This window comes from Nicotiana tabacum, chromosome 13 (assembly GCF_000715075.1).
Source record: "Nicotiana tabacum cultivar K326 chromosome 13, ASM71507v2, whole genome shotgun sequence".
NCBI lineage: Eukaryota > Viridiplantae > Streptophyta > Magnoliopsida > Solanales > Solanaceae > Nicotiana > Nicotiana tabacum.
In genome coordinates, this window is record NC_134092.1 from 28,384,374 (window position 1) to 28,397,154 (window position 12,781).

The 12,781-nt window shown below is 36.6% G+C and overlaps 2 protein-coding genes across 4 annotated transcripts in view; one reads left to right on the top strand and one right to left on the bottom strand.

Annotated features, from left to right (window-relative positions):
• LOC107797505 (1-(5-phosphoribosyl)-5-[(5-phosphoribosylamino)methylideneamino] imidazole-4-carboxamide isomerase HISN3, chloroplastic) overlaps positions 1-71 on the bottom strand; it is a 6,440-nt gene extending 6,369 nt beyond the window's left edge. For all 3 annotated transcript variants that reach the window (XM_075227851.1, XM_075227853.1, XM_075227852.1), the window contains exon 1: positions 1-71. This exon is cut by the window's left edge. The gene's annotated coding sequence lies outside the window, so the exon portion shown is untranslated.
• Positions 72-6,624: 6,553 nt separating this feature from the next.
• Positions 6,625-7,681, top strand: LOC142168047 (uncharacterized). The gene is made up of 3 exons (XM_075228701.1): positions 6,625-6,957; positions 7,072-7,298; positions 7,588-7,681. Exons 1-3 carry the CDS (start codon positions 6,625-6,627, stop codon positions 7,679-7,681), a joined length of 654 nt encoding a protein of 217 aa, XP_075084802.1.
• Positions 7,682-12,781: the final 5,100 nt, after the last annotated feature.

The window sequence follows — 12,781 nt, forward strand, 5'->3', positions numbered from 1 at the left end:
CATACGGAAGAAATCGGGTGAAAGCACGGCCTTTGGCTCAAAGTATTAAAAATTACGAAAATACTCTCTCTAACACATTATGTGACACGATTTCGATTTTAGTGTAATCAAAAGGAGTAACATCTTTCTCTATTTATTTAATCTTAGCATCCTGCAAAAAAAAAAAAAAAAAAAAAAAATTCTTAGCATCCTTTTACCGCATGACTGGTTTGGACCCTCACCACTACTCATTTAAAATGAAAATACACGTGCAACTCTCATCACTACTTGTTCAAAAGGATACTTTTGGTACTTTGCATACATTTGGCTTGCATGTCATAGTCTACTTTAATTCCTTAAACTACGCATTTAGTCAAACACCGAAATATATATTTATACTAATTCCGAACCCATTATTACAAAGAAGAGAAATAGGTGTACTAGTACTTCGCACACACTAAAAGTTTTATGGAGTTGCACGTTCGTCAAGTATAGACATCTAATCTTATAAGTGCAGACAAGAAAGAAATAAATCGAATTCCCACTGCTCCACGAAAAAAAAGTCTTTACATTTCTTATATCAAGAAAAAAAGGGGTCCATTTTTTATAGCAAATCAGGAGCCATAGAAATCAAACTATAAAAGAACCTGTCATTTTCAGACATAAAACTCACAATAATCAAGTGAGTATGTATGTGTGAGAGAGGGGGGTGGGGTGGGGATGGGGGCAAGTAAATCCATGTTCAAACCAATACAAGGAATAAAATTCAGCAAAATAGTACTAATACCAAGTCAATTAAAGAACAAAAAGATAGAAGCTTTTACGGAGAATGGAAAATTTAAGCATAAAATTCAAGATTACTTCCCATCAAGAGTAACAATTTCCAATCTTGCCAATAAAAAGCTATATCTACAAGTAAATCTGACACTTCTTACCTCTCGTATACTCAAGAAACTAACTGTTAAATAGAAAGGTGAGCAAAGGTTGCAACTTTGCAAATAATGGCGTAGTAGGGTGAGTGAAGAGGTTGGTATCGAGTATATGGGAGAAATTGCAGCTGAGATGGCGGCGTAGCACCTCTTACTTAACATGTATATTCAATATCATTAAAATTGAAATTCGTATTCCAACAAAATTTTGCATGATGAATAGTTCTATATTGTGCTTGGTATTAGAGCCATGTGGAAGAGTAGAAATATATGCTAAGTTTAACACAGTTTTCTTTAATGAATATCATTAGAAAGCAAACTAATGTTAAGAATAGTAGTAGGAAAGAAGAGTATGATATGCCCCAACTACTGTTAAGAACAGCATAAAATTCAAGATTACTTCCCATCGAGAGCAACAATTTTCAATCTTGCCAATAAAAAGCTATATCTACAAGTAAATCTGATACCTCTTACCTCTCGTATACTCAAGAAACTAACTGTTGAATAGAAAGTTGAGCAAATATTGCAACTTTGCAGATGGCGGCATAGCAGAGTGAGTGAAGAGGTTGGTATCGAGTATACGGGAGTAATTGCAGCCGAGATGGCGGCGTAGCACCTCTTACTTCACATGTATATTCAATATCATTAAAATCGAAATTCGTATTCCAATAAAATTTTGCGTGATATATAGTTCTATATTGTGCTTGGTATCAGAGCTATGTGAAAGAGTAGAAATAGATGCTAAGTTCAACCCAGTTTTCTTTAATGAATATCATTAGAAAGCAAACTACTGTTAAGAACAGTAGAAAAAAGAGTATGATATGCCCCAACAATTAGATCTTCTTAACAAATAGAATATTCCTAGAATCCAACCTAAGGTTATATACCAACTAGGTACCTTTGAAAAATTAGGTTTAAAACAAGTAGTTAAAACTACTGAAGAGACTATCAAATTGGGCGAACGCACTGCCTTTGGCTCAAAGTATTGAAAATTACGAAAATACTCTCTCTAACCCATTTTATGTGACACATTTTTCTTTTTAGTATATCCAAAAAAATAACATCTTTCTCTATTTATTTAATCTTAGCATTCACATCTTATCTTTAACCGCTTGACTTGTTTGGACCCTCACCACCACTCATTTAAAATGAAAATACATGTGGAACTCTCACCCCTACTTGTTCAAAAGGATATTTTTGGTACTTTGCATACATTTGGCTTGCATGTCACAAGTCTACTTTAATTTCTTAAACTTCGCATTCAGTCAAAACACCGAAATATATGTTTATACCAATTCCGAACCCATTATCACAAAGAAGAGAAATAGGTGTGCTGGTACTTCGCACATACTAAAAATTTTATGGAGTTGGACGTTCATCAAGTATAGACATCTAATCTTATAAGTGCAGACAAGAGAGAAGTAAATCAAATTTTCACTGCTCCACAAAAACAAAATCTTTACATTTCTAATATCAGGAAAAAAAAAGGGGTCCATTTTTATAGCAAATCAGGAGCCATAGAAATCAAACTATAAAAGAACCTGTCATTTTCAAACATAAAACTCAGAATAATCAAGTGAGTGTGTGTGAGAGAGAGGGGGGTAGGGGGTGGGGGGCAAGTAAATCCATGTTCAAACCAATACAAGGAATAAAATTCAGCAACATAGTACTAATACTAAGTCAAATAAAGAATAAAAAGATAGAAACTTTTACGGAGAATGAAAAATTTAAGCATAAATTTCAAGATTACTTCCCATCGAGAGCAACAATTTTTAATTTTGCCAATAAAAAGTTATATCTACAGGTAAATCTGATACATCTTACCTCTTGTATACTCAAGAAACAAACTATTGAATAGAAAGTTGAGCAAATGTTACAACTTTGCAGATGGCGGCATAGCAGAGTGAGTGAAGAGGTTGGTATCGAGTATACGAGAGTAATTGCAGCTGAGATGGCGGCGTAACACCTCTTACTTAACATGTATATTCAATATTATTAAAATAATTCGTATTTCAATAAAATTTTGCATGATGAATAGTTCTATATTGTGCTTGGTATTAGAGCCACGTGAAAGAGTAGAAATATGTGCTAAGTTCAACATAATTTTCTTTAATGAATATCATTAGAAAGCAAACTACTGTTAAGAATAGTAGGAAAGAAGAGTATGTTATGCCCCAACAATTAGATCTTCTTAATAAATTGACGATTCCTAGAATCCAACCTAAGATTATATACCAACTAGGTACCTTTGAGAAATTAGGTTTAAAACAAGTAGTTAATCGATTCTGGACCAGATTGTGCACTTTCAATCCGTGCATGTTGTTCGCCAAGCTATGTTATATCTACGCACAAATTTACAGAGCTTTCCTCCCCGCCAATCGTCATCCCAGAAGCTCTTCAGAGCAGGTGGGCTACAGCTAGACAGATATGGAGTTCCGGCGGTCAAATTTGTACATAACAAATACGAAGTGATTTCTGTTGTTAAGGAGATAGTTACTACCATCAATATCACCAACATCAACAGCCTAATTGTTGTAATTTCGCAAAAACATAATTTGCAGAATCCAACTTTGCAGGTGTTCGACGATTTGCTACAGCAAATAGCAAGAACCAAATTGACATATAATCTATCCAACACAAAGCCCCTATGGCCGTTGACGCAGGAGGCCAATCATCTTCGGCTGGTCAGCGCACCCCAAACCTCATCTCAACAAATATGAATACCAATAACATAAGCAAGCCACTAGACTACTCGAAAATATTGAAACCAAACACTTTGAACAATGCGATGCACGACAGAGCTTCAAATGTTGATCCTATACCCCTTCGACGAGCTACAATGCTTTATGGGCAGCCATTCATAAAATTTACCAAAGCAGAAGTGGAGAGAATGAATGTGATCGAAGGCCTGCAATATGCAGTTGTAGGTAAGCTATCGTATGGTTGGCCAGACTTGCAATAATTATATACAATCATTCCTTGACAGTGTGGAATAAAAGGTGAATGCAACATTGGTTATCTTCGAGATCGGCATGTGTTGATACGATTAACTTTATGGGAAGATTTTATTAATTTTATGTCAAGGAATGCTTATTATATCAAGGACGAAGATGGTTATAAATATCAATTGAGACCGCTAATTTATGATGCAAAGTTCAAGGCCGAGGAAGAAACTCCAAAGGCTATGGCGTGGATTTCGTTTCCTGGTTTGCTACCTACTTATTTCGTTAAGGAATGCTTATTTTCATGGGCCTCAGCTATGGGTAAACCATTGCACCTGGACGTGGCTACTATCAATAAAACATGACCTAGTTGTGCGAGAGTAAAAGTGCTAGTTCATCTTCTATCTGAATTGCTGACAAAGGTTAGAATGGATATTGAAAATGAGGCTATAGGAGAGACACAATCCGACTGGGTAAAGATCCAATATGATATATTACCTAAGTATTGCAAAGAGCGTAAGTTACAATGGCATGATGACATGGAGTGTTAGAGATTACATCCACATTTGTTTGAGGACAGGGGCAATGATAAACAGGATGTGAATGATATTCACCAAAATAAAGTTATTTAACCTCTGATGATCCTATCGAGTGGAAAAGTTGTGGGTAATGTAACTGGAAATATGAAGGAACATTGGAAGGAAATTAAGGATAATCGTATTAAGTTTAGTGCTAATCATACTGGAGCTTAAGCAAATACTGGGAATGAAATAATTCCCGTAAATCAAGGATTAGAGCAGCAGGTACATTTGGGAAGTAGGGTTATAACAATTACAAAACAGAAGGACGTGCAAGTCACTAATGGGAAGGAAACCGTGCCAATAGATCCAAGAGCAAACAAACAGGTTCAAATTGGAGACAAATTTGCAGTTTTAGAAGTGGAGGATGAGGAAGAAGAAGCAAATAACCAGCTTGTATTGGTGGAAGAAAAAGGTTAGCATAGTCATTCAGTTTCAACACTAGCAAAGGGAAAGCAAAATGCAACTCAACAAAGTTAGAGTCAGAAATATAATACTGCTACTGCTGGCCAGTTAAATCCAGTTGCCCCAATGTTTAAGCCTATTCCAGCTGCATTGACTATCACTGAACCACATAACACATATTTATCATCTGCAGTCTCATTGCCTCATCTCGAGGCAGCATAAAAGCAGGGGAAGTATCTCAAAGAGCACCACTTTTTAGGATAAAGAAAGTAGGAGCTGGACCAGCAGAAACATACTATTTCCACTTGGAGACAGTAAACACAGCGGCTCAACAGTCACCCACAACTAAGATTAATGAGACATGTGCTAATGAATAGGAAACAACTGCAAAACAGGTGGAACAGTGCCAATTCAACAAGTCTTCTCTTTCTAGACTAGAGGATGATGAATACAATTAAAAGCATCAAACATTGGAAACCAATAGGAATCATGACAACCAACATGTGAGGACTGTTGCAAAGATCATATCCAATCCTAGGGATTCTGGGACTACTAGGACACCTGCTCCTACTGATACTGGGTTAATGATGCAGTTACAAAAGAAAAGATAATTTATTGGGTTCAAAGGAGCTTTGGAATGCACAAGGAAGTTCTTAATGTTACCCTAAACCATTCATGCCATGAAATACCTTCACAGACATTTGCGAACTCACATAAGTCCACTGGAACCACTAGAGGAGCTAGACAAATATGTAGTGATGATGCACGACAGTTTGCGTACAGTTCAGAGGCAAATACAAGTATAAGACTGGAAGATCAAAGGGCTAAATCATCGATAGAACAGGTTCATAAAGTATTATCCAGGCAGGCTTTGAACAATACTTCAACTGTAGAGATACTTCCCAATTTTGAAGGTACTATGGTAAGAGTTTCAGCTAAGGAGCAAGCTAGTAATATTGATGCAGAAATTTCCCAACATTCAGTGAGGTCAGAATCTCAAAATGAGGTTTAGAAGGATTTAATCATGGCTTATGATGAGATAGGGTCAGCTCTAGTTCCTAGGGAGTCAAGTCCAATTGAGACAATGCCTATTGCATGTGCATTAGGTACTGGATCTCCTATGCAGATTCAAATCAATGTACCATTGAAATCTCCTAATCAGGTAATGCATGAGATTATTACACACAATAACATGCTTATGAAAATTCATAATGCTTTGGAGCTTAAAGAGCAATAAGCAGATGAAACTGATGATGAATCTACCGCTGGGAACTTCAAAGATGTCGCACGGCAAGGTGATTTATCACCTATAATCTCAGCCAGAAAGGGAAAGAAAGGGAAGAAGCAAACTCAAGTAAAAGAACAACACCCACCTACAAGAATACTGCCCAAGAGGGAAGCCTTCACAACTAGATGATGATTAAAATACTCATATGGAACATAAGGTCTGTTAAAACTCAGCAGGCCTTTCAGAGAGTTATCAACATGCAAAAGGAACACGACTTTTTTGTTATAGCACTTATGGAACCTTTCTAAAAGAAGAGGACTATTCAGAACTACAGGAGGAGGCTAGGCATGGAAACTGCAATATCAAATGTCAATGGGAAGATATGGCTCTTTGGAGATGATGTGGTGCAGTGGGATTTGTTGATTGACACTGAACAACAACTAACTATCAAGGTGTATCATCAAGATATTGGAAAGCACATAATGATGACTTTTGTTTATGCAAAGTGTTCATCACTTGATAGATTAGAATTATAGGATAATCTATACTACCTTGCTAGTGATATGGAGTTACCATGGGTGGTTGGAGGGGATTTTAATGTAGTTCTTAGTGAAGAGGAGAAAATTGGAGGACTGCTAGTGTACCCTCTAGAATATGAAGATTTTGCTTTCTGTGTAAACTCATGTGGAATGTTTGACACTGGGTATAAAGGAAGCCCATTTACTTGGTGGAATGGGAGGCCAACTGCAGACTACATATTCAAAAGGTTGGACAGAATTCTCGTCAATACACCATTTCAGACCTTATCTTCAAGTACAGAAGAGGAGCATCTCATTAGAACAGGCTCAGATCATGCTCCACTCTTGATGAGTTGTGGTGATCAGACTATGCAATTTGTCAAACCATTCAAGTTCTTGAATTTCTGGACCAAACATGCATCCTTTATGGAAGTTGTCCGACAGAATTAGAGGGCAGAATTCACAGGAGATCCCTTCTTGACGTTCAAGCAGAAACTAAAGAGAGTTAAGATTGCTCTTTCTAAATGGAGCAAGCTCACTTATGGGGATATCTTCAAACAACTGGCATTAAGAGAAGATGTGGTCAGAGTGAAGGAAATGTTATTTAAAGAAAATCCAACAATAGAGAATAGAATTATGTTTCAGAAGGCACAAGCAGAGATGAAGAGATATCTGAGCATTGAGGAACGGTACTGGAAACAAAAAGCAGGAATGAATTGGTTTGTAGACGGGGACAAAAATACTAGATTTTTCCATAACCATGTCAGATAAGAGTAGGTTGCTCTAGTGGTGAGCACCCTCCACTTCCAACCAAGAGGTTGTGAGTTCGAGCCACCCCAAGAGCAAGGTGGGGAGTTCTTGGAGGGAGGGAGCCGAGGTTCTATCGGAAACAGCCTCTCTACCCTAGGGTAGGGGTAAGGTCTGCGTACACACTAGCTTCCCCAAACCATACTAGTGGGATTATACTGGATTGTTTTTGTTATTGTTGTTCCATAACCATGGTAAAAGGCAGAAGCTCCAACTGAAAAGAATTCAGAATCATGATGGAACATGGATTGATACACAAGAAACTATAGCTGATGTTGTAGCTGTATTCTTCTAGAATCAGTTCACACAACCGAAGGAGCCTACAAACTTTGAACTACTACACAATATTCCTACCATGGTATCTGGCGAACAACACTTAGAGCTATGTAGATTTCCAACAACAGAGGAGGTCAAGGCAGTTGTTTTTGCTTTAAATGGTGAAAGTGCAACTGGCCCAGATGGTTTCATTGGCATTTTCTTCCAAATATGCTGGGATATAGTAGGTGAAGACATACACATCATGCTGAAAATATTTTATGGAGGAAGCTCTTTGCCTAAATCAATAACTCATACAAACCTTGTTCTTCTACCAAAAAAACCAATTGTCCAAACATTCTCAGATCTAAGACCTATAAGTTTGAGCAACTTTATAAACAAGGTAATATCTAGAGTGGTACATGATAAGTTGGAAAAGATATTGCCTGTTTTGATTTCTCCCAATCAGACAGGCTTTGTCAAGGGAAAGAGTATTTTTGAAAACATCTTGTTAGCTCAGGAAATTATTACTGACATAAGATTAAGGGGTAAACCTGCCAATGTAGTGATCAAACTTGACATGGAGAAGGCATATGATGGGGTCTCTTGGAAGTATTTGATGCATGTACTGAGGAAAATGGGATTTGCAGAATGCTTCATCAACATGGTGTGGAATTTACTATACAATAACTGGTATTCAATTTTGATTAATGGTCAAGCTTCAAAAAAATTTCACTCAACAAGAGGAGTCAAACAAGGTGATACTCTATCTCCAGCCCTGTTTATACTCTCAGCAGAGGTACTATCTAGATCTTTGAATAAACTATTTGAAGACAAGAGTTTCAAAGGATATGGAATGCCTAAGTGGACTGACCCATTGAATCATTTGGCATATATTGACGACACTATCATTTTTGCTTTTGCTGATCCTTACTCTTTACAAAAGATAGTGGAGCTCCTGGCCAAGTATGAGCACACTACCAATTGATTAACAAGGCAAAAACTTCATACTAAAATACTTCTGGAGCTTTGGTTATCACAGTAGGAACCCTCACAGGCTTTTCAAAGGAGATTTCCCATTCACCTATCTTGGATGCCCAATCTTCTACAAAATAAGAAGAAAGGTGTACTACAATGATCTTATTAAAAAGGTCAAGACTCAACTACATTCATGGAAGGGTAAACTACTGTCATATGGAGGCAAAGCTACTTTGATTTCAAGTGTACTACAAAGTATGCCTACTCACATACTATCGGTCCTTGATCCACCCAAAAACGTATTGGAACATTTGCATAAAATATTTGCTAGGTTCTTCTGGAGAAACAAAGATGAAAGAAGAAGCATGCATTGGAGTAAATGGCAGAATTTATGCATGCCAAAGGAGGAAGGTGGACTAGGGTTCGGATCCCTGTTTGATGTTTCAAAAGCATTATTGCCTAAACTATAGTGGAAGTTCAGGACCACTAAATCACTCTGGGCTAATTTCATGTGGAATAAATACTACAAAAAGGAACTCCGCACTACTATTCAATTTAGGAAAGATTCACATGTTTGGAGAAAAATATTGGAGACAAGGGAAAAAGTGGAACATGAAATCATATGAGAGATGAACAGAGGAACTACCAACATATGGCATGAAAACTGGACGGGCCTAGGTATATTATATCATGTTGTTGAACCAGACTTTGACATCAATGAAAACATTCAAAAAGTAGCAGAGTTGAGAGAAGGAAATGATTAGAATCATCATTTGTTGGAACAAACATTTTCAATAGAGATTGCAGATCATATTAGACAGGAATTACATTTTGAAAACAATGGTGAATATTGGGACACACCTAAATGGATGCCTACTGCATAAGGGAGATTTTTAGTAACTACTGCATAGTAATTAATGAGGCACATATCACCCACAATGCCTTAGTATAAGCAACTATGGACTAGAGGATTGCCTTTCAAAATATCTTTCTTTATGTGGCAATTATGGAAAGGCAAAATACCAACAAATGATATGTGGAGAAGGAATGGACACATGGTGGTATCAAAATGTTGGCGTTGTATTCAATCTCAGAATGACACTTTTTAACATCTTTTCCTAACAAGTTCAACAACAGATAGAGTGTGGAGATCATTTGGGCAGGCAACAAGCATAATAGATAACTTAATGCAGGTTCATCAAGCGATAAAAACTTGGTGGAATGTGGACTGCTGTCCAAAAATGAAACCATTGTTCCAGGCAGCCCCGACAGTGTTAACTTGGGAACTTTGGAAGAGGAGAAACACCATGAAACATGGAGGAACAATGTCATGCAACAGGGTAATTCATGAGGTAAACAAGACATTGCATAATTTAGCAAAGATTAGATATCCCTGGTTGACAAATATACCCTTTCTATGGACATACATGATTACATTTTTTGAAGGGTACAAACCATATGAGGTAACCAAGAGAGTTGCATGGCATTCACCCTATGAAGGATGGTTCAAATGCAATACAGATGGAGCCTCAAAAGGCAATCCTGGACAAAGCTCTTCTAATTTTTGTGTGAGGAATTGGAGAGGTGATTTGGTTTTTGCTAGGGCAGAAAAGGTAGAAGACACCACTAATATTGTTGCAGAAGCAAAAGCAATCACAGAAGGGATGGCATACTGTGTAACTCAACAAATTCATCCACTAATAATTGAGACAGATTCTCTAGTAATGAAAAGGATAATAGAAGGTGAATGGGAAATGCCATGGTGCATAATAAAGGAGGTGAAGAGGATCAAGGGGATGAAGGACAATTTCAATATGATTTTCCAATATGTTCTAAGGGAGGGCAACACACTGGCGGACTATTTAACTAACCTGGCTTTCTCTTTTGCAGGTACAATAACATTTAACTCATTTAATGAGTTGCCAAGTGCATGTAAGAGATTAATCAACCTAGACAAGGCCCATATCCCTAACCTTAGGATAAGGGTAGTAAAGAGGAGGGCCCCAGATTGATGTTATTAAGCTATTACTCTGCAGTTGTTGTTCTTTATGGAAATCATCAAATAGCAGTTGGGTTCCGAGAAGAGATCACAAATTTCAGGTGCTCCACAACTTATAGTCGACCACAGCTACAACTACTCAAATATTCATCAAGCATGGATTACTGGTGCAACAGAGCTGGTCAAGGTAGTTTCAGTTGCTGCTCATCTTGGAGGTCAACTAAACAACATTTGGTTGGCCTTCTACAACTTCAGTTATTCAAATTCATACTACTGTTAGTTAACTTCTTCATTTCTCAACTAACCGAAACAAAGATACAATAGCTTCTCGAAGATATTATACACATGACAAGCAGTGTAGTCTCGTTACTTTGTTCAGTGATTTTATTTCACGATCATTCTGGACATGAAAAGGCACTATTTTGTACATAATCTTCGAGCATGCAATGCTGTAACAGATTTGTTCTTGGAAGCCTCAGCATTTGGACATGAGGAGGCAACATATTTTACATAGTCTTCTAGCATGCATTACAACTGTAACAGGGATGGTCTTGGCAGCTTCAGGAATATATATATATATATATATATATATATATATATATATATATATATATATATATATATATATATATATATATATATATATATATATATATATATATATATGTTTCATTGGTTGTTAATAAGATCCATGGAACTGCTGGTTTTCTTCCACTGATTGCGCTGGGCAGCTTTGGACAAATTTTAAATGTATGGGGTTGTATCGTTTACCAGTGGTATTAGTATTTTATAATGCTCATTCTGGAATGGTAGAGCACCATACGGGAAAGAATTGTAACACTTGTTCTGGATTATGGAATATGTGCAACTGTTCGGTTTATTGAAATTATCTATGCAAGCCTGGATTCAAACAAGTCTGGTTCAAAATGGTCTTTTCTATCAATACTACTGTTGGAATTCCAATTCTTTCATACTCGATCGAATATGTCAAAACTGTTGTGGTGTTTCTGTCAAAATAGTAGAATACAAAGACATACAGTAAAATGCAACAACATCCATCACCATGCATCTTACTCGGCAAAGCATCACAACATTTTGAAAGATAAAGGTCTCAAATTTACTTGCACGCTCCATCACATTCATGGACAGCCACAACAATTGAAGGTGTACGTTAGAGATTCAATTTGTCCAAATCATTTTGGAACGCAAAATATGGCGCCTGATGAGAGCGTTTGAGGTGTTACATGCAGGTTTTGCACTTGGCTAGAGGATACAAACAACACATTCGACTGGAACCTGTCCAACTCAAAGTATTGTAATAGCTAGATTTTATTTCTTTTTCCACCTGTTTGCTTACTTATTTTACACATCTTGTACTGGATTCCTATTTTGGATTTTATTTATATATTAACCACAAGGCATCAAGTTGAGTGGTATCTTTGCTAAAAAAAAAAACTACTGAAGAGACTATCACAGTAGATAGTGATCATGCTACTTTTAGATTATTATCTGAAAATGATTTAGCCTCTTATAGGGAAACTCATAGATTTTTAAATATCAGTTTAATAAAAGTTGCCTTCAAGTCACTTACTTTAAGAGGCTTACCTGAAAGTTGCTCTCAGAGATGGCAGAAATCAAAACTGAAAAAAGTCCTTTATAGGGATAGTACAAACCAGTTTGGCCTATGGCCCTGTATATTTTAATGCATATCCTAACTTGTAGATTTTTTTGAGTGATGAAAACTCTTTAAATGCTTTAATATTGAGTATTAAGCTTCATAGTTATGATTATATGCCAGGAACAAAAGTTATATATGTTATAGGATTTATTACAAGCCGTTATATACTTTGAGACCTTTGTGCAAAATTATGGATTTCAAAAATGAAACTATTCTTATAGAAACTAATTTTGGTAAGTCTAAATTTACTACCAGAAGACCTATTAAGTGGGATGAAATAGATTTCCCAAAGAATGGGTCATTGAGGAAGCAATAGCTCCTCGAAATAACATTAACACTGAAATCACCCAAGTTGAACAAACTTCTGATGGAACTGTTAAGATCAGGTTTAATGAACCCGATCACACTGATAATATCAGTTATTCATCTAGATTAACTAGATCAAATCCCTCATCTGTGGATTATACTGTAGATTTTCCATCAAG